Source organism: Buteo buteo, chromosome 23 (assembly GCF_964188355.1).
Source record: "Buteo buteo chromosome 23, bButBut1.hap1.1, whole genome shotgun sequence".
NCBI classification, from domain to species: Eukaryota; Metazoa; Chordata; class Aves; order Accipitriformes; family Accipitridae; genus Buteo; species Buteo buteo.
Genome location: NC_134193.1, coordinates 6,447,087 through 6,469,134, shown reverse-complemented (window position 1 = coordinate 6,469,134; position 22,048 = coordinate 6,447,087). Strand labels below are relative to the sequence as shown.

The following is a 22,048-nucleotide window of genomic DNA, read 5'->3' as shown; positions in this document are numbered from 1 at the left end:
GCACAAACAAGGACCTTCACAATGTTCCATCTCCCTTGAAGGCAGGTGACCAGAAAGACATAACTCTCCACACAAACTAGAGGAGAAGCAGTAAAGAAAGGAGACTAAAAAGAAAAGTTTGCTATTTATCTACAAAAGCCAAACAGAAAAAAAAATTAAAAAAGCAAAAACCTAGTTGTGAAGTCTAGCAGAATGAAGCCAGAGAGGGGAAGATGACAGCTCTCTCTAAAGCCATCAGCAACACACATACCAGGTATGGAAAATAAGCTATGTAAATCAAAGGTCAACACTGGCATAAGAACAAGTGCTCTATTTCTACTCTCCACAGCTTAATTAAGGGAATTTCCAACAGTGAAAAGCCAGCCTCAGAAAGTCCTGGCAGCGGGAGGAGAGAAAGCAAGCAAACAGGGCCTTGCTTATGCAGGAACTTGATAAGTCTGGGAGCAGGCAGACCTGCACCCCTTCGTTTATCAGGAAAGCAGACTTAGTCACCTAGGAGGTCCCTGTGGGTGTTGTCCTGGATGACCAAAAAAATTAGCTCCCGTGCAGAAAACTACACGCTTTTCCTCTCTTCCTGACGGGTTACTCAACCAAAGACCACCTCGTCCTCCAGAACAGACCCCACACTGCCCAGCTTCCGCAGGACTTTCACCCGGGCCTGGCCGCTCGCCGGCAAACACCCAGGGGACGGTAGGCAGGACAAGGGCAGCTCTCGGCCCAAACAACCGCTTCGCCCCCCAGCCCGAAGGAGGCAGCCAGGACCCACCCGCACCCAGGCCGAGCGGGGGTACCCGGCCCAACCCGCAGCACAGGCCCAGGCCCGACCTCAAAGACCTCCCCCCTCACCCGCACGGCGCCCCTCTGCCCCAAGGACTCCGCCCCACCAGGCAAGAGCGCGCAGAGCCAGAAAAAAAAACCCCATCCCCTCACACCCCACCCGCCACCGAGGGAAACCCGGCATTTACCTCAATCTCCCCACACCGGGCGATGCTTTTACGCCCCTTTTGCGACGGCCGGAAAGGAGGTGGGCGGTGGCACGGGCGCGCGCCGGGGGCGGGGCGGGGCGGAGAGGGGTGGGGACGGCGGGAGGCCGCGGCGGGGACGGCGCGGGAGCGGCTGAGGTAAAGGGGGGTGGGGGGAAGCTCACCGCGCGCGGGCTCCCCTCCCCACCCCCCGGTCTCGCCCCTCCTGTGGCCTCCCCGGTTCTCCCCTCAGCGACGCTCCGGTATCCCTCGGTGTCAGCCCCGGCCTCCTCCTTCCTCACCCCCTGTCAGCCCTGGCCGCCTTCCCCCTGCCGCGCGTAACGACCCGCCGGCCGCCCTGGGAGCCCCCAGCGCCCCTAGAGAACCCCGGTTACCTCAGGCGTCCCCCCTCCCTCCCCTAACAACCTCCCCACCACCGCCCCTCGTGTCCCCCTCTCAGCCATAGTGGCCGCCTCCATCGCTCTCCCTGCTGCCCCCGTGGCCCCCCATCGAGCCCCTCTGTCCTTTCACCTCTCTGCCCTCAGGTCGCCCCTTTCTCCCCTCCATCCTCCCTTCCTTCCTGCCCAGCTGCTGTCCTAAACCTTTCCTCCATACTGGTCCCTTTTCCCTCTCTCTTACCGCCCAGAGCTGTCCTCCATGCACTGGGCACCTCCAGTCCCTCTCTGTGACCTTGCAGTAGCTTCAATTCCCCAGGTGTAATGTGGGAAACTGTCTCCTGTGCTCTGCTTTGAGTACTCACATATTTTTAGCTGCTTTTCTCTGGTTAGGTTGGACTGACAGGTAGCGTGCATTCATCCTGGACACTGAGCTCTTCAGTCAGCTGTAGCGACAGGCTGGTGTCATGGTATGCCAGGTTTCTAAAACAGGCATTGGTACATCCTTATGTCATGGTATCTTGTGCCTGGCTCTGTTTGGTTTGGCGCCATGCCATTCTGCTGCTTCCCCAGCTGGGTAGCAGGGGCTTAGCGAGGGCATAAAGATCCTCACCTCAACTCTCTGGAAGCTGACCCCCATACCCAGAAGATTTAATAGCAGCTTTTTTGGTGTCTATACCAAGAAGACACTCAAAATGAGTCACCTGTGATTACCCTGCAGTGGGAACAACAAAGGTGACATGTTTCCTACTTTCTTACTTCTCATCCATGGAGGATTAGCAACCTTTAACTGTTGTTATCAGTTTGACCCTGACAGTAAGTTGCTCAAATGAACATGTTCAGTCCCTTTCTGACTCATTGCCGTTCAACCTTTGTGTTTACTTAGGAATGCACACGGCAAATTGCTTTCTCTTTCTTCCTTCAACACTGTGTCTGTTGGAGTATTTTGCTGGAGAGAAGGAGTATCCCTTAGTACGGCTGGCTTTATCTCTGCCTGTCTTGCTGAGAGAGCAGGGAAGAGGCAGGTTGACAATCAGGGTATCAGCATTGATTTAGAAATTTCCCTTTTCCCCACATACTTTGACCATCTTTTCAGCATTATCATTCTAGGTAACATTAACTTTCTGCCGTTAGTGGTCTTGGCCACCTTTCATCTTCATTTGTAGTTTCTATTCCGCATACTCAAGCATGTGCAGGGTGCTGCTGCACACTTCCTGCATTTAAAGAAAAACCTCAGAGATGGTTAAAATCTCTTTTGCTTTTGAAACACTTCCTTGACTTGTTTTGATGATGTTGTGATAATGTCGACTGCAGAAAAGATCTGTGATACTCAATCTGGGGCTTAAAAACCCCCTTAGGACACAAAAGTGCCTACAGATCAGGATAATGTTTAAGAAAATCCTAGTTATATTGAAAAGAGAGGCTAGCCATTGCCATTGTATAATCAGTTGGCAAAGGACCTTGTGAAAAAACAAGGAGGTTGAGTGTTTTCTTTCTCACTGATGAAAACAATAGGACAGGATGAGGTGTTAATAATAATTTATTTCAGGATCTTCCAGCTGGCAAACTGCAAGGCAATTCCATCCTGCCTCCCAGTGATTTGAGGTGCCTTGTTACGCGCCTGTGCTTGCCCAGACGCTCCATGTTCAGAGCCCTGTGAGTTGGCAGTGACACGGTGTATCTACAGCAGTGTGAAGTTTTTACGGCCTGGAGCAGATGGTGCCATAAATGTACACAGTGCTTTGCACAGAACAAAGCCTGTGTATGGTATATACAGTCTGCCCACATAACAGTGTGAAGAAGAGACTTGATTTCACTGAAAAAATTTAAACAGGAAGATGAAGGGAGATGATAAGAATTCAGGGAAGATATTGACAGAGCTAAGAAAGAGAATTTAGTGGGGAAAAAATTTACAGAAGTTTTTTAAGTGTAAAGGAGAGTTTGTCAGGGATTTATGTCTGGGAAAGTAAGAGGACCAGAGCTGCAGTTTTCTTACAGAGCCCAAACCAGTTCCAATTCCTGCGCCGTTGGGATGTACCAGCCTGCAGCTATATTCACAGTGAAAAGTCGTGCCTCACCTGAGCTCTCTCCTTGCAACTGAAGCTACCACGCTGCTCTTTATGCCTGACCACATGAAAATGAGGATAATTTGTGTCCAGGCCTTAGCTCTGGCAGAGTGACAGCATAGGTTGCAGAGATGCCCAGTCTTGTCTGACTGAGGGCTTCTCTGCAGCACGGCTTGCTCTGGAGCCCTACCTGCATGGACACATTTATTATGTAATAAGAGCAATATCCAGGGGGGAAGTTGGGAATAGCTGTTCTGCTTTACTAACCTTGCCTTAGTCCAGGTAAATCAATCTGCATAGGCAGGCAGATACTCCCAACAGGTGGAGAATCTGTTTTGCCCGTGAGCCTTACCCCCACATAGCTTCAGTCCCACTGTATCCACCTGGCAGCAGTATCCCAAAGTAGCATCTGACCAGCACCTGAACGTTGCAGACATCTGTGCAAGCTTACGAATATCACGAGCTAGCAGGAACGCCGCACAGTATCTCCTCTCTGACAGCTTCTCTCATGTGAAGAGAAGACAGGAGTTGTGGGATGTCTGATTAAATTCAGGTTGCTTCAACACCTATCCTGCCACATATTTAGCGTAGCACCAGCATCACATTGGGATGCCCATCCACAATGAAACAGGACAACTCCATGTTCTGTCCTCTTCCTTATGTGAAAGCAGTGATCACAGGCACTGGTTTCAATTGCATTAAAACGGTTGCATTCATATTTTTTTTCTTAAAAGCTTCTCACTTCAAGTGAAATCTTTGTGTAGACAAGTTCTATAAATCAAAAAGTCTTAAACACCTGCTTTTCTGCATTTCTACCATCCCACCATACACAAGCTTCACACCTTAAACCACTTGAAACATAGGAAAAACATACTGTGTCAGGCCAACAGTCCATCTAATCTAATGTCCAGTCAGCAGCAATGACTAATAGAAGATGCTAAGAAGGAGAATAAATACTATAGAGTAAGAGGTATAGAAGTACCTCGCATCTTGATTATTTTCCTTTATATCTCAAAGATTTAGAAAAAGAATGAAGCAAATGTGGAACTTCACCAGAAAGATGACTTTGGATTCCCCTTGAGGTGACATTTCTTTTGATGACCTTGTTCTCAGGTATGTGGCATATTGTTTTGTTTGTTTGTTTGTTTTCAGGCAAAAATCTATTAGCTCAGAAATAAAGCTAAGGCACTATTAACATTTAAATGCTAAAGAAAAAGTAAAATCTAAGCATCAGACTGACTGCTTGAAGTTTTGAATCACATGCCCAGGCATGTAACATCTGTAACAAGAGAATGCCATGCAAAATATGCATTTCTCTTTCAAATTCCCAATTTACTTATACAAGAGATGTGATTGTGAAGTTATATTAATTACTATTTTTACTGCATTAGTCTTAAAATGAAAGTCAACATTAGAGGGCAAATGTTATACTTAGCTTAAAAATGAAAGCTTAAGGGTAAGAAAGCAAGCACTTTTAATCCTATCACTCTATTCTTATTCACTACATCTCCTGTTAGACACCTTCATCTGCTACCTAACACCTTCCTTACAAGCAGCTGAACCTTCAATTTTACAAGGATGTAATTGTACATTCTTTTCAAGGGTTATCAGTTAGAATTGGCTTTTGTTACATCCCAGGAGCATGCCAGAGCTCATGTGTTCTTGTTTGAACCACTGATATTCTAGGCTTAAAAGCAGCACAAACACAAGACACCAGTTTCTGGTAAATGAGCAATTCTTATGCATTGTTATGCATTATGTGATGAATCTAACAGCCTGGCTTTCCACAAGCTCTCCCAGACATGTGGGCTGGTAAAGGTTAGCAAAGAGATATGACAAAGGTCTGCCAGTGACCAAATACCTGCTGTGTGCAGTAAATCCACATCAGAAGAGTGCTGAGGTCTCCTAAGTGAGATGCAAAGGAGTTGATTAGCACTGATCTGTTGCAAGATTCACCCACTTTTGTTTCAACTTCTTTTTTCCTCTCATGAGACTTTCCAGTCTTGGTGCTTCCTATCTCTTTCTTCCTTTTCCCTTTCTCCTTTCAGTCTCTCAAACTCTAGGCAATGCCCACCTCCTAAAACCTCTCAGTGCTGCAGTCCTTCCTATGTTGTCTCAACATTATTTTGCTTTTCTCACATACTTTTTGACCTTTGCCTGGAAGCCCTTGGATCTGTACTCTTTGTTATCTGCTCTTCACCTTTATCCTGTTTCATATTCCATTTACAGTCTCCAGTTTCAACTGTGCTTAAACACTTTATGTACTCTTCTTACCAGTGTACACATAAGGGAATGCCATCAGTAAAATGGCATAAAACGCAGGGGCAAGTATAGCCTAGAGAAGAGAAGGCTCAGGTGGGATCTCATCTCCCTACCTGCAGGGAGGGTGCAAAGAGGACGGAGCCAGGCTTTCTTCAGTGGCACCCAGTGACAGGACCAGAGGCAGTGGGCACAAACTGAAACACGAGAGGCTCTGTCTGAATATCAGGAAACACTTTTTCACTGTGAGGATGACTGGGCACCAACACAAGTTACCCAGAGAGGTTGTAGTATCTCCATCCTTGGGAGATATTCAAAAGCTATCCTGCACAACTGGCTCTGGCTGGCCCTGCTTGAGCAGAGGGGTGAGACAAGATGACCTCCAGAGGTCCCATCCCACTGCAGCCATTTTGGGATTCTGAAATCAGCTGTGTTTAACTTTGTATTTGAAGCTGATAGAAAATTACTTCCCTCTAGTAGCAAGAGTAGAGAGGAGTCACAGTTCTTTCTGCGTGAGCTCACCAGGGTGACACAGCTGCACGTTATTGCTCTTAGAGAACTGGAGGCAGAGACACAGATTTGCTGTCAGGCTGGGGCTTAATGGAACTGTATAGCACAAAACAGAGTTAGCCATTTCACTCCACTGTAAATGGACCTTTTCCTCCCATCTGTAAAAACACAGTAGCTGCTCTACTGCCACCAGGAACAAGTAGCCCTTGCGTTTGAAGCCTGTGGCTGGCAGCAGTCAGCTCTTGCTCATAGATATCTGTAAGCTTATTTAAGTTATACTTATAACAGATGTTGAGTCACACAGCATGACAGGTAGTAAATGAGTGCAGATATTAAAGTAATTTTAGGTCATTTCCTCCACGTCTACCCAGTTGATTATTACTGGAAGTTAGAGGCTCCACAACAGCCCCTATCAGTTAAACTGTCACTACTGGGACACGTTCTCTGTCAGCCTCACTAATTCTAGCATGGTGTTATGACACAAGGGTAAGAAGAAATAGAGTCAGTTATTCACAATGACCCACTTGACCTTAATTTTGGCAGCAACAAATGCCGAGACATGTAGTAAAGTGACACTACTGGTTTCTTTTGTCATGAGCTTCTAAGAATTTCAGAATTAACATTTCCAGATGTTATTTCTGCTTATTTATGATTGCTAGTGTGCCATGAAGTCAAATGTTCACTTTGCGTTTGCAGGACAGGACTGCGAGCAATATCAAATTGCTGTACTTGAAGCAGCTTGCTTCAAGAAAAGCAAAACCTTTATGAATAATAAACCTTTGTATTTGATTCCTCACAGTGTTCAGAGTTAGAAGTCAGCACTGAAATGTGGTGGTTTCAGCAAGGCCTCTCTTTCTTGCCTGTGGCTTTGGTTGTTTGGTCAGCTGCATCTTTTGTGTTTTCATACATTACTGCAATTGTCCTACACCACGTCGACCCTTTGGTGCCCTACATCAGGTCAGTAATATTCATACTGTACCACAGTATTGAATTGGCCTCTCACTCCCATGAATTCTTCCTCAACTCCAAACTTTAAACAGCAGTTCTTATCTAACAGCTCCAGTTCTAAAGTTACTAGCTGTTTCTAGTTATTTGTGTGTAACACTATTAAATGCTGTCTATTTTTGTGCAAAACTCTAAGCTTTAAGCTGTGGCTGTGTGAATGTATCCTTAAAATGATGATGAACAGGAAAATTGGGGGTGCATCTCCAACCCTCTGTTTGGAGTAAAGTGTCTTGCTGTCACCAGGTTTGGTTGCACCAGTAAATCTGTACTATATATTTCCAACGGCATTGCATCAAAGCTGTACGCCTTGGTTTTGGTCTTTCGGTTTTCCAAGTTCTTAATTTTTCCAGTTTTAATACTCTTTATTCACCTTTTGTGGAATCAAGATCAGTATAAAAGGAATAGTTATACCAAGCATGTTCATTCCTTGTTCTAAGGATAGCGTGTCTTTATCATGCTTATTTCTACAGCTCAAACTAGCACAGTATGGTTTCAGTCATGAGAAATTCAGTGAAAATATCTGGGAGGGTTTTTACAAATCTGTTTCTTATGGTTCCTTTGAAGACTGAAATAAGTGAAGTTGTGTTGCAAGTATTTTTAGTATAGATAGATACGTATCACCCCATTTATCTCTTCCAGTGATACAGGGACAATACCTCCTGAAAGATGCTTATTTGGGATCATGTTAAATATTTCGGCTTTCTTGGGTGAGTATAGAAAGCTGTCCTTGGCAAACTGCAGGCCGTTCTGGAACGCACACAGCTTTAAACAATTTAATGTCCTTATTCAGATCATTAGACAGCCCATAATTCTCAGTAAAAAACTAAATTCTAAGCAATCCATCTTAATTATCTTAAGCAATTCAGAGGAAAGTGCATGGCAGTGATGTTATCCACAAAGCCAGCATGACAACTGCAGATTCCAGAAGGCTAAAAATGTGTTTAAAAAAACCCAGCAGGCTAGTAAGAGAAATAGAACCGCAAATTCAGGGCAGTCACCTTACTTGTGCTGCAATTATGGAGAGGGGGAAAAACAACCTAGTATGTCTTTCAAATGAAAGAGATCAGAAAAATCTAGTAAGTTGACTTGTTTAGTTTACCATTACATTATTTGTTTTGACTTTCAGATTCTCAGCTTTCCTGTTTCAGTGTACCATAAGACAGCTTTTGTATTTTAAATAGTTGCCTCTGTCACTCGGCATCTTCCCAGTTAAAAAAGGACAGTCTACTCATCAGCTGAGAATCTTACTGCATTTGGGTTCTTCATTAACAGGTATGGCTACCATGTACGTCCGTTATAAACAAGTTTACGCTTTGAATCCAGAAAAATCCAAGATCATCAAGCTTAATAAGATTGGCCTTACACTAGGATTGATGAGCTGTTTTGGACTTTGCATTATTGCGAATTTCCAGGTTTGTGCTTTGCTTGCAATGTCCTGAAATTGTCCAGAGTTGTGTGTGTGTGTTTGTTTACTGAGCTATCTGATAACATGGGGTTTTTGCTGAAAGCAAAACTTTTTAGGGCAAACTTGGTTTTTGTCAAATTCTCTACAGAAAACCATTAAAAAAATAAGTTTTGATGTAGAATTGCTTGATCATTTCTTATTTGCTTTATCCACTGGGACTTGTGAGCAGCCATTCATGAAATTTCAAAACATTAAAAACCCCACAAGTTTTGCAGAATGCAAACTCATCTTGGATCTCCTTATAGAAGATTTTAATCCGGAGCTAGGCCTTTCAAAGACCAGAACTATATTGTATTTTGACTCAGGAGAATCAGGTATCTAATATTCAAAAATTGTTACAACTGGAAGTAAAGCCAACAAAAACACCCAACCCCACAAGAAGTCCAGCTCTGAAAAATCTGCCCTCTTAGGCACCAGTTCTTGAAAATACTGCAGTGTTAATCAGCTTTTGAATTTCTCCATCCCAGTGTCTCTATTTTTTTTCCTCCCCAACAATTCCCACCCCCTCCAAAAAAAAAATATCTGGTATTCTCACATATCACACCATCAGCAGGGCCACATTCTACATCATTGGCTGCTACATGAAAGACAGTTGTACAATTGCCAGCCTCATCATATTAATTACCTGCTGGGTTTTCTGGAGATCTGTAGTGGTGCCTTTAGCCACTAGAGGCTGCAGTGTCACCTCGGTGTCCTGCTGGATTAGGGCTGGGGAAAAGCAAAGAGGAAAAGCTCCTGGAAAGCCCTACCTTTTGCCCCTTCTCCTTTTACCCTAGCACAGCTCTGCAAGTGCTTCAGCAGCCCCTGTCTTAGAAACCTCAGCACATTCATTTTGGGTAGGGTTTTTTTTTTTAGAGGCCTCAATCTATTTACTTTTTTCTAGAGCCCTAGCTATACCCAGAGGTCACAGCCTCCCCTACCACATCCACCAAGCAAAAGCCTCCAGGCCGCATTCAGCTCCATCATTTCCCTCTGCCACTGGTCAGGAGAGGGTATGTCTACTTTCTGTAGATTTCAAGATAATCAAAATATAGAAGGTGCATGTTAATTTGTTAACTAGTTTGTGTAACATTTAATCTTGAGCAAGAGAAAAATTGGAAGTGATGTACCTGCATATCCAAGTGATGCTGAGGACTGGTTGAGGGCCACCCCAGAGGCAAAAGGAGCCAAAGCCCCCTGGAATCCACTAGTTACTGAGGACAACTGAAGTGTGAAAATACACAAAGGTGAACAAAAGGGGTATGGGAACAGCCATTGTGCAGAGAGCTCCAGACAGCTCTCACTGCTAGGAGTCAAAGCAACAGCATGGGGCTCATCCTCATGGGAGATTTAATTTATGCTGTTCAGCCAGTACTATTGCTTTATTCTAGCTGTGGCTATTGATTTCCTCTCATATAGGGGAAAGATTTCTGTCTGATGACACCTCATCACTGAACAGCACATGATTTTGGACCACAAGCCATTGCAACTTGGTTATTCACTATTTAAATATAGATTCCCACCTACTGTGGATGCAGCACTTCAAATTCATTTGTGAACGTAAGGTACACATGGAGATTATGAGGAAAGGGCGACTCCAATTCCTGATCTTAATAGTTACTCAGTAAAATACGCAGTCTCATGCTTTAGGGCATAAAAGATCACCTGCATGATCAGAGTGCAGGGAGGCTGCCAGGCCCTGCATTGTGCAATTGGCAAGATAACACAGAGCAAAGGACTGAACACAATGTGATTCTTCAGGGCATAAATTTTAAGTTGGGTTGTTTTTCTTGGAATAACTTCTAGTTTTAATGATTTTTACTATTTGACAGTTGATTCTCCTATAGTGTTTTTTAAGGCAAGAATTATTACTGCTTGATTCAAACTTGTTCCCTCTGAGTATTCAAAGATACTAATTTGACAGACAAGGCTTATTCAAACTAGAGTAATTCAAGGAAGCGCTAAACCTCATTATTTTTAATCCCATTTTGGGTACTAGGACAGTGTCATGTTTATCCCGTATTGCATTATCTTTCACAGATGTTTAGATTCCTGGGCTAGAAATGCTTAGTAGGTAGCCTGTTGTCACTCTCATTACCTGCCCAACTGCAGGGATTCCTTCATCCAGTTTCTGTATTACTGTCCATTATGGCTAACGAGAACAGCTTTTGCAAATTCCTGTAGTTAAGATATAGCTGTGACCTGTAACTTAGCCACAAGAGCTTCACAAAAGCAGCAATACAGAGGGTTGGCAGGTGCTGGCTTCCAGCTAAATCTGTATGGGGTTTCCAAGAAAAATCTCTGAAGTACTGGCATGTTCCAGGACTGCTTAGCTTGGGATACGAGAAGGTAACTGAGTGGGTAGAGTGCCAAAGGTTTACAGAAGAAAATTGTTCTCAGAGTTTAAAATGAAACCAAGTTCTGTACAAGCAGTGCTTTATTTCCCTAGAAATGTATTCTGTACTACATACACGTGGTTGGAGCCTGCCTGACATTCGGAGTAGGGGCCATTTATATGCTGGTTCAAACCGTCCTGTCCTACCTGATGCAGCCAGAAGTTCACAGCAAAGATATCTTTTGGATCCGTCTGACCGTGTTACTCTGGTGTTGTTCAAGCATCATGAGCAGTATCCTTTTGCAATGCAGTGTCACCGTAAAACAGAGCAGCCTTCACAAATGACAGTATTTGCATCTACATTAATTTAACCTACCAATGTGAAAGGCTGTGCCACAGAAGGCCTGTCATCTTTACACGTAAAGTTTGTTTCATGCTATCCATAGTCTGTGTTGCAACCTGGGAACTTTAGGAAAAAGGGAACTACCAGGTTAAGCCCACAAGTGAGTCACTGGGTGATAAAAAAAGGTAAGAAGGATGGTTACCACCCTTTCTCTTCTTTCCTTCTACACACCAGAGACTGAAAATGGCAAAATAAGAGTTTATCACAAAGAGGTCTGACTGTGTATTATGAAAGATGGGGAGAAAGGGAAGTGTACTTAAGAGATGGCTGGTTTTAACAGGGGAAAAAAGCCAGGTAAGAAATAAAAGCGTCTGTTCCCTGGTGAAAGGAATGCTGCAGCAAGTTTTATAGTTGGATACAACTAAAAGAGAAGTACAGAATGTAGCACAAGAGAAAATACTAACCTAACGATGTACAGCAGTCCTGCACTGTGCCAGCTGGCTCCCAGAGCAGGTTTAAAGTGCTGGCATTTGTCAGAGAGACAATTCTGGAGCACATTGCCAGGATTGAGTCAGAAGAGAGATCTGACCTTTGATCTCCTCCCCTGCCCATCCTACAGTTCAAAAAACAAGATAATTGTGCAAAAATAATTGCTTAAATGCTGTCTCTTTTGCAGCTGAATCAAGGCCACCAATTTAATCCCCACCAATTCCACTTATTTCCAGGCTGGCAGCCAAAACCAATACTAAACCATACGCCCCATTCCCCAGTGACGGAGCATCTCGCAGAGCTCCCATTCCTGCTACTGCAAGATTATACAATCTGTACTAGTCAGACAAGAAGCAATAGTTGGGGCACAGGCTGGTTATTTATAAAGAAGCGAGAAGGACCCTTACCTGCTGAGGAGGCTTGACAAAGAGCAAGGAAGTAATCTGTGAGATTTAGACAATTGCTGTCCCTAGCAGAAATTTTTGGTGCTAGCAAAGAACAAGATTTTCAGCTTTGAACAGTTAGGAGCCAAATACAATTGGGGAAGACTAAAATGGAACACTAAAAACCCACAAACCCCAAATCTGTAGAGGCTTATTGAACCAGCATGGTCTAACCAAAATTAGAGGGAAGTAAAGCTGTAGAAAGCTGTAGAAAGCTGTAGAAACAATGATACATACACACATATGTATGGAAGGGGAAGAAAAGGGAAATTGTCAAGAGTATTTTCTAAATTAACAGCTCATAATGTAATAAGGGAAAGATGGTAACAGGGAGAAGTCTGTGGCCATAGGTGAAATGGTTGTAACTAGTACTGGAAGGCAAAAGGAAACATGCCTTTTTTATCAGAAATAGTGTGGCCAGCAGGACTAGGGAAGTGATCATCCCCCTGTACTTGGCACTGGTGAGGCCGCACTTTGAATACTGTGTTCAGTTTTGGGCCCCTCACTACAGGAAAGACATTGAGGTGCTGGAGCGTGTCCAGAGAAGGGCAACAAAGCTGGTGAAGGGTCTAGAGAACGAGTCTTATGAGGAGCAGCTGAAGGAACTCAGTTTGTTTAGCCTGGAGAAAAGGAGGCTGAGGGGAGACCTTATCGCTCTCATTGTAATGAGGTAAGTGTCAGCCTTTTCTCCCAAGTAACAAGCGATAGGACGAGAGGAAACAGGCTCAAGTTGTGCCAGGGGAGGTTTAGATTGGATATTAGTTAAAATTCCTTCACCAAAAGGGTTGTCGAGCATTGGAACAGGCTGCCCAGGGAAGGGGTTGAGTCACCATCCCTGGAGGTATTTAAAAGACACGTAGATGTGGTGCTTAGGGACATGGTTTAGTGGTGGACTTGGCAGTGCTGGGTTTACGGTTGGACTCGATGATCTTAAGGGTCTTTTCCAACCTAAATTATTCTATGATTCTATCAAAATACTCCTGATCCTCTGCTGGAGTGAAACAGCAGAATTGCCAACACAGTTAATTACCTGCTTTGTAACAAAGGGAGGATGGAAGCCAGTTATTTTGGTATCACGATGATTAAGTTCTTTCCAATGCAGTAATAACTCAGGCAGGTAACTAACAGCTACTAAAGCTGTACATTTTAATTAGCAGAGAACTGGGTATCTTGCATTCAGATCAGTAACCAGAGCTCCCTGGACCGCTCACATCAATTTTTTAATGAGCTTTGGAAGTCTGGATTTTCAAAGACATATTTGTGCCAGTAAGTTCAGCCTTGTTCACCACCAAAACTAATCTTCCACATCAGGAGGCTCTTGATGTTTAATCTCATTAATGATTGAAGAAGTTAATATCTTAATCCTATGAAAATCAGATCCTCTGTAACTTAATGCTCCAAGTTTCATTTATAAAGGCAGTAGCACTGATGTAGCATACCTTCCCTCTGTAAGATGTTGAAAAAGTGACATCTCAATCACTCTAGAAAGAGCCCAGGTCTCTGATCCCTCATTTGATCATTGTCATGTGGGTTTTTCCTTGGCCACTGTACCAAAGCAGTTATCAAACCTTGAGTGAACTAAGAGGGAAACAGAAAAGCTACCAACCATCTCTGCTGCAAGTGGTATAGTATTCCAATCTGTAACCCACATATCAAGAATTCAAGGTGGTTGTGTAGTTGAAAAGCAATCGGAGAAAGAGGTCTAGACACTACTAGCCTGGAAGATGCCACGAAAAAGAAATTCAAAATGGAAAGTAAGTATTCACATTTGATCATAGTATAAATGCTTTCATAAGGACCCTGTATTTGATCAAGGAGGTATGACAACATGCAGCATACAGAGAACAAAGATAATCGATTTAGATTAGAATTAGCCTTTTCATGTGACAGTAATTAGACAGTTGGAACAACCTACAAGTTGAAGGGAATGATGTGAAGCAGTCCATGTCACCATTACCGTTCATTATGCTGAGGAGACCTTGGGGAAAACACACAGAGATCTCCTTACAGCCTCAGCCTGACACAATGCAGAGCCGAATCTGAAATTTTGAAGTTGCTTGTTCTTGGTCTTGAATCTTCCTTAACATATTTCTTTGCAGTGTTCATTTCCTCAGTTGTTTTATACAGTGGCCTGTATGGAACAAATCTAGTGCAGAAGTTGCACTGGGACCCACAGGAAAAAGTAAGTGATTGAGTGAAGAAAATAAGCAGAGAACAAAAAACAGCTACATTATTTGCAGTGACAAATGCATCTGGGCACTTACCGTGGTTATGTGCACATACTTGGGATGGGAGAGGACAAGTGAGCTTTACCAGTTGAGCCAGTATGCAGCTACTTGCTAAAGTACTGTTCTGAGCAAAACAGTTGCAGCTTCAAGCGTTATTTTAAATTAATCTCACTGGTGGGCAGTAATTGAAATGCCTCAATGAGATGTCAAGCTACCAGCCTGTCTGGTCTGTGCCAATCAGCAACTCCTGGTCACTGTTACACAGTAACTGTAAATAATGAACCTCACATGCCAGCTGGTTGCAGCAAAGCAGAGTTCCTGACTGCTGCCAGGTGGGTGTCAGGAGGAGAAAAAGGCCCAAGGATACAAGTGATAGAGCTGCCATCGAAGTGCTAAGTGCTGGGCAGTGAAGGATCCCAAGCAGGACAGAGAAAGGGCATGTAGTTCTTAATAGCTCTGCCTGTCTCCCTGGCCATCCTCATCCTCTCCAGGCACTGCTGGAGGTGTGGCACTTATTGGAGGCAATATTATGCAGGCTGGTTTTGAGGGCTTTTCCCACCCCTCCCTTTAAATAAAGCATAAGGCGCTTCTCAGAAGTCTGCTTACATCCAAAGGAGGGCCTTGAACCTTACTTTTGTAAAGGGGTTTTGCTGTTAGTCATGCCAAGCTGTCCATTAAGCCTTCAGGTTTTGCAGGTTGATATTACATTCCCAGCGGGGGTCATCCCAGTTGTGTGGAGCAGGTGCTTTCCTGGTCATTCTCACTCTTCTGCTGAGTTCAGCACTTCATTCTTACAGACTCCAGACAGGCTAAGAAATTTTGCTCTCCAAAGGGAATAGTTTTGGATGTGGGATGTCATACACACAAGCCATCTTTGTGCCATTGCAGGTTCAAGAAGAGCTTCTCACACTGATTTTTCCCCCCCCCCCTCTCGCTATTACACAGGGCTACACAGCTCACATCATCAGTACCGTCTCAGAGTGGTCGTTAGCATTCTCCTTTCTCAGCTTTTTCCTCACCTATATCCGTGACTTTCAGGTAAAATGAAGTTACAATTAAGTGCTCTGCTTCTCCAAGCTCTAAATAGCCCTACAGGATGCAAGATGGGCTGCCTTGTATTATCAGTCATCAAGGCTGGAAGACCTGTAGCATGAACAACCCTAAGCAATCCTCTCTTCTTCAGTAGGGTCTATGCCTACTGTGTTAACACACAGACTCCAGCATGAGACTAGCTTTAACCAGCTTCGCTTGCGAGATCTGTCACAATCACAGGGGATGTTTGCCCTAGGATTGCAAGGCAAACAACAGAGTCAATGCAGGAGAACAGCTTGGGAGTCAGGCTTATAGTTGTGAAGCCAATCTGCATTTTGGTGTTTCATCTGACTACTGAAATTGCCCATGCTGAGCAAGTGACAAGCCTGCTAACTTAAATTTTCTTTCCTTTTTCCTACATAGAAAATTTCCCTGCGTGCAGTTGTCAGTTTGCAGGGACAAACCCTTTATAACACACCGCAGAGCTTTGTGACTGATGAGCAGGCACTGCTGATAGCGGGGAGCATCTAATGAAGGTGAAGAGAACATGTTCTCAGCATAACTCAGGAATTTAATAGCAATAATGGTTGATATTTCTAAGCATTTATTTTATATAAAAAAGGTATGAAGTAATCATATTGTACTTGACACAAAGGGCTTTGCTGTTAACCCACAGAGCAATGCAAATGTTATCAGTATTGTAAACAAGCCTGTAACATTTCTTCATATGCCAATGTCATGAAAGAATTAAATGAAGGTTATTAAAGAGTTGTGTCTCCTCATCTCTTCCACCACACCCAGTTTTACTTCCCTCATTCCCTTGCCCTCTCCAGTGTTCCTCAGGCCAAGTCTTTTTGGATGCAAGGAGCCCCCAGCCTCGAGCCAGGCCCCAGCCTCGTCCTTCCGCACCTGCAGCTCCCTCGTCAGGGCAGCTGGGGCTGACCCGTGGCCTGCACACTATGCTAGAGTGGAAGGACCCCAAAGCCACTTCATCCTTTGAGCAACCTGCAAGGAAAATGCTCTAAATTTCTTCCTTCCTTCCTTTCCCACCTCCAGCAGTTGCTTGAGCTGATGGACAGGTTCATCCAAGAGTCCATGTGCAGAGTGTCCCTACTGCACAAGCCTAGGAAGAGTCAGACTCTACAGCCCATGTCCTGCTCGCTCAAGGGGGAAGCACTGACTCTTAAACAAGCATAGAGCATGACACATGTCCTTGTAGCCTTGATGTCCCTCGTTGTCCCCTGAGACAGTCTCCAACCCAAGCGCCAGCTGCTCATTCCTCTTGCTGCTTCCAAAAGCAGTCATATGGTGTGGCCAGCCCTTAACCTGACCTTGCAGCTTGTCAGGATGCTCCAGAGGTTGAGCTCCACAAGGCTTTCAGTGCTAGACACCCCAGATGTGTGCCAGGGTGTTCATACTGAGTGTTTTCATAGGTACAACCTCCCCCACACAGGAGTCACGTCCAGACCAAGCCAGAAGCCTTAAAAATATGCATTTACTCTAGTTCAACCAAAGTAAAGGGATATTTGATACACACAGATCTACAGAATACATTACCAACAGCTGCCTTTGGGCCCTATTTAGCAGGAATAGCTCAGCTTCCTTCCTAAATTATTGCTCAAGTCTACAGCTACATCAGCTCTAGCATGTGTTTCCTCCCACACCAAAAGGGCTTATGCTGGCATCTTCCCTTCTCTGGAGGGGCAGGTAAAGGACCAGGAGAGGAATTTAAGCTGGAGGCCTCCTGGAAATCCCAGCAGCTACCCTGGGAAACTTCTTTCTCCCAGATTAAAATAGAATGTCTCCATCGCAGTTGTGCTTTGTTTGCAGCCTGGTTCAGCCCAGAGTTCAGACCATCCACATGGTGAAAACAAGCTTTGGAACCAACAAACTGCCAAATTACTGAAGCCAGTGGAGTACAAGGACAAGTAGATATGATTAACATGGAGTCACAGAGACCCCAAGGGCTCTACAGCTTGGGGAAGATTTCCCCAAGTATTATATTTTAGCTGCTGATAAATCCCTAAAGTTCAGGGCCTCCCTAGAGAGTCACACACTTGGCTACACACTCTCCAATGAGGCAATACGCAAACCCCAGTTTCTGGTTAACTGCTACAACCTAGAAAACATGATGTTTCAGCTAGCAGAAACCCCTTTTCTATGCCTCATTTAAGCCTCATTAGGCAAAAGGCTTAACCAGGAGATTGCCATGACGGTGACATAGTGCCTTGGGTTTGCAGAGCCCTGATCTCTGCTGACAGCGCCCTCTTCCTGGTACAAAAGGGGGGGAAACAAAAATCTCATTCAGTCATTCAGTCATTCATGCAGCTTCTCAGGAAGGCTCTAGTAGGACCCTGCCTGCTCACAAGGCTTTTCTCTCCTTCCCCTGGTGCCTGGCACCACCTTCCCTTCATCTCTCTCTCCCATGGATCACTATCAAGCACAGACAGGTTGTTCCTGACAATGAGCATTAGACAGGCTGCCCCTGGGAGCAATCCCTACTCCAGAAAGCCCCAAATTTCTGATAACAGCACTGTAGCAAGCCAGCCAAGACAGACCAACAGGTGGGCTACCAGGAGTCTGAGCTCTACCTAAAACAGCACATCCGAGTTTGCAGTTAAAAACCCACAGCCCCCCCAAACCACCCTAATGCTCCACCACCCGCTCAGCACCACTTGTTGAGCTTCTTGCCGATTTGCAGATCCACAGAAGTTCAGCCTAAGAGCACCAAACTCTTTGCAGTTTAACAACCTCCTCAATGCTAGGATAACTTCCTTCCTCCTCTCTCACTCTTTTCTAAAGAGACAGGGATGAGCAGCACCCAGGAACCGCTCCATACTCCTGACAGACTGCTCCAGAGTTACATGCCCCTACTGCATCTCTGACTCTTTCTCCCCCTCCCCTGCAGTCCCACCAACACAGAAGAGTGTTCCTGAGGGCTGGGCTGGGTCCCACCTCTCCTACTGAAGACTTCTGACAGCCAGTCCCCCTGCAGGAAGTTGGGCACTGTCAGACTGCACTGGCTGAGGAAAGTCTGAAGACTCAAGTAGCCAACCCAAAGACTTGCTTCCCTCACTGCTACAGGACTTACAGGCCCCTGAGGGCATGAAGTACTTTAATTGTCCTGACCAGCCTCACCTGGGACCTCCTCACACACTCTTTGCCCATGGCCCAGGCTTGAGCACCCACTCCTGGCCTGAGCTATGTTGTAGGTAGACATGCCTTCAGTTCTGCTCCTGGCTTTATTTTGTGGACAGACCTCAGACCTAGATAGTAGGTAACTTTCCTCCAACCTCCTCTCCTCCATGGACCTCAAATGTGCACTCAGTCCGGTCTCTAGTCCCATCTCCTGCTGCTTCTGACTGAACACCTTGGACAGACCCAGAACCTTGTTCATCATCTCAGCTTGCCTGGGGCTGTCCATGGACCCTCTTATCACCACCCTGCTCTGCCTACCTGGCCCAGCTCCCTGGTTGGTGAAGGCACTGCCTGTGCCCAAGTGACCCCGAACTCACCTTCCTTGAGGAGTAACCCCACTCCTGCTGCTCCCTGACAAGGTGAGATGTTCCAGTCAATTCCCATTGAGTTCACCACCATTTCCTCATTAAGGAGTGGCTGCATTCATACTTGTTGTCCTTGCCAGTTCCTGTAAACTTGTTCTTCCTCTACTCCTGGCTGACTGCAGTAAACCTACAGGCTTGGTCTAGACAAACTGTGACCTAAATGACACCAGTGTCTTCTTGTGAGACCGTAACTGAAAAGAGGGCTGACTTTCTCACCTGCTTGGTTGTGCAAGGTGGCTTTATAGCATTACTCCTGAAATGAGACCCACAGAGTGCTGCAAGGACAGCAAGGATGGAGGCATCTGTCAGCAGCACTGGAGATGAGGCATGCCAAGGAGTCGCAGCCCTCTTGCTAAGACTGACAGGAATGCTAATATAAGACATCTATTAAAAAAGGAGAAAAGCCTGTTAGAATGGCAACATCCAGCGGCCACTCAAATTCTTGGTGAATCCTCGCCCTACCACCTGGACAGCTCAGGGTTGTCAGATTGCATTAAGCTTAAACACCACTCATCAGGTGGGAGAGGTGGAGTACAAAAATATCATATATTTCCACCCAAAGTGAAATGGGAGGCTGCCAACTTGGGGCAGGCGGCAACTTTGGTGGTAGAGAAGAATGTGGAAGAAAGATGTGGTAAAGCTGTGTATTGGCTTTGTGTGGCAAGGTTTTGGTAGCGGGGGGGTTACACGGTGCAGAAGCGGGGGTGGCTTCTGTAAGAAGCTGCTGGAAGCTTCCCCTGTGTCCGACAGAGCCAATACCAGCCAGCTCTAAAACAGACCCGCCGCCAGCCAAGGCCAAGCCAATCAGCGATAGTGGTAATGCCTCTGTGATAACATTTTTAAGAAGGAAAAAGTTGCTGGGACAGAGAAATGGCAGCTGGAGAGAGGAGTGAGAACATGTAAGAGAAACAACCCTGCAGACACCAAAGTCAGTGAAGAAGGAGGGGGAGGAGGTGCTCCAGGCACCGGAGCAGAGATTCCCCTGCAGCCCATGGGGAAGACCCTGGTGAGGCAGGGTGTTCCCCTGCAGTCCAGGGAGGTCCACGGTGGAGCAGATCTCCACCTGCAGCCCGTGGAGGACCCCACGCTGGAGCAGGTGGGTTCCCAAAGGAGGCTGTGACCCCGTGGGATCCCCGTGCTGGAGCAGGCTCCTGGCAGGACCTACAGATCTGTGGAGAGAGGAGCCTGTGGAGCAGGTTTTCTGGCAGGACTTGTGACCCCATGGGGGACCCACCCTGCAGCAGTGTGCTCCTGAAGGACTGCACGCCATAGAAAGGACCCATGCTGGAGCAGTTCGTGAAGAACTGCAGCCCGTGCGAAGGACCCATGTTGGAGAAGTTCGTGGAGGACTGTCACCCGTGGGAGGGACCCCACGCTGGAGCAGGGGAAGAGTGTGATGAGTCCTGCCCCTGAGGATGATGAAGCGGCAGAAAATAATGTGTGATGAACTGACCGTAAACCCCATTCCCCGTCCCCCTGCGCCGCTGGGGGGGTTGGTAGAGAATCCAGGAGTGAAGCTGTGCTCGGGAAGAAGGGAGGGGTGGAGGGAAGGTGTTCTGAGATTTGGGTTTATTTCTCATTACCCTACTCTTGTTGATTTGTAACAAATTGAGTTAATTTTCCCCAAGCTGAGTCTGTTTTGCCCATGACGGTAATTGGTGAGTGATCTCTCCTGTCCTTATCTCAACCCATAAGCTCTTTGTTATATTTTCTCTCCCCTGTCCAGCTGAGGAGGGGGAGTGATAGAACGGCTTTGGTGGGCACCCGGCATCCAGCCAGGGTCAACCCACCACACTCTTTTTGGTGGGGAATGCAGGAAATGTGAGGAGTTTGAGATAAGGATAGTAACTGAGAGAGGTAACCGGCAAAACATGGACTGAACACAGCTAGAGTTAAGAGCTGCATGACAAGCAGGGAATTCTTTTTTGTTAATGTGAGTGAAGATTTTGTGTGATGAATGTAGATTTTAATGATAGTTCTTAAAAATGTGATGCACAGAGGCGAGGAGTGAAATGTATTGGCTTTGTGTAGCAAGGTTTTGGTAGCAGGGGGGGCTACAGGGGTGGCTTCTGTAAGAAGCTGCTGGAAGCTTCCCCTGTGTCCAACAGAGCCAATACCAGCTGGGAATCCTCGCCCTACCACCTGGACAGCTCAGGGTTGTCAGATTGCGTTAAGCTTAAACACCACTCATCAGGTGGGAGAGGTGGAGTACAAAAATATCATATATTTCCACCCAAAGCAAAATGGGAGGCTGCCAACTTGGGGTGGGCGGCAACTTTGGTGGTAGAGAAGAATGTGAAAGAAAGATGCAGTAAAGCTGCAAAGAAAAAAGCCAACAGAGAACACGGCAAGGACTAAGCGTCATCTTCCAAGAAGATGGGGCAGGAACTAGATAGGTGCTTGTAGTGTTACAGAAGGAAACTGTTCCAGCTGACTCATCCTTTATGCACTGAAACATGGTCGTTATGGTTTGGGGGTTTTTTATTATTATTTACAGAAAAATTATTAGCAAGTCAGGCCATCATCAATTAAAAAAAAAAAAAAAAAAAAGAGAGAGAATTAAAGGGATTAGCCCAAAGGGCAAAATGTATGCAAGTCACTGGAGACTGTTAGAGAGCAAATGCATGCCAGCTAGACTTGGGGAAGGAGGGGGACAGCCAGCATGGCTGAACTGGGTTAAGGCAGCTGTTAGATGTAGGAAAAAAAAGCCTTGCATAAATTGAACTTGCATCCAAATAAGCAGGTAACTTAAGGGACAACAAATATGTTTTCAAACATCAGGAGAAAGTCTGCCAGGTTTTTGAGATCAAGTTATAGAATGAGTCCTCAAAGAAAAGTCTATCAGAAAAAAATTAAGATATTGGTATCCATGGCCACCACAGAAGAGCCCAGAAAGGTTTGCATCTTTTCATCACAGGGAACTGACAGATCTGTCTGAAACTGAGATGTTGGTGAGACGTTTCAAAACAAACTG

The 22,048-nt window shown here is 45.5% G+C and overlaps 2 protein-coding genes across 8 annotated transcripts in view; one reads left to right on the top strand and one right to left on the bottom strand.

Annotated features, from left to right (window-relative positions):
* CEPT1 (choline/ethanolamine phosphotransferase 1) overlaps window positions 1-1,868 on the bottom strand; it is a 32,339-nt gene extending 30,471 nt beyond the window's left edge. For 2 of the 4 annotated variants that reach the window (XM_075055669.1, XM_075055665.1), the window contains exon 1: window positions 1,723-1,868. The gene's annotated coding sequence lies outside the window, so the exon portion shown is untranslated. The other 2 variants (XM_075055668.1, XM_075055667.1) reach the window with 2 other exon arrangements.
* On the top strand, window positions 1,054-16,279 carry DRAM2 (DNA damage regulated autophagy modulator 2). Of its 4 annotated transcripts, XM_075055670.1 has the most exons (9): window positions 1,058-1,121; window positions 4,441-4,536; window positions 6,992-7,149; window positions 7,837-7,904; window positions 8,470-8,609; window positions 11,091-11,268; window positions 14,351-14,433; window positions 15,425-15,517; window positions 15,935-16,279. In XM_075055670.1, exons 3-9 carry the CDS (start codon window positions 7,019-7,021, stop codon window positions 16,040-16,042), a joined length of 801 nt encoding a protein of 266 aa, XP_074911771.1. In that variant the 5' UTR covers window positions 1,058-1,121; window positions 4,441-4,536; window positions 6,992-7,018; the 3' UTR covers window positions 16,043-16,279. The 4 variants fall into 4 exon arrangements, with proteins under 4 accessions (XP_074911772.1, XP_074911771.1, XP_074911773.1 ...); XM_075055671.1 differs by lacking the exon at window positions 15,425-15,517 and having other exon boundaries at window positions 1,054-1,121; XM_075055672.1 differs by lacking the exons at window positions 6,992-7,149; window positions 7,837-7,904 and having other exon boundaries at window positions 1,066-1,121.
* Window positions 16,280-22,048: the final 5,769 nt, after the last annotated feature.

Coding starts and splice junctions, on each gene's coding strand:
- DRAM2 (XM_075055670.1), top strand. CDS start 7,019: ATGTGGTGGTTTCAGCAAGGCCTCTCTTTCTTGCCTGTGGCTTTGGTT. Junction 11,269..14,350: donor TTGTTCAAGCATCATGAGCA/GTATCCTTTTGC, acceptor ATTTCTTTGCAG/TGTTCATTTCCTCAGTTGTT. Junction 15,518..15,934: donor CCTATATCCGTGACTTTCAG/GTAAAATGAAGT, acceptor TTTCCTACATAG/AAAATTTCCCTGCGTGCAGT.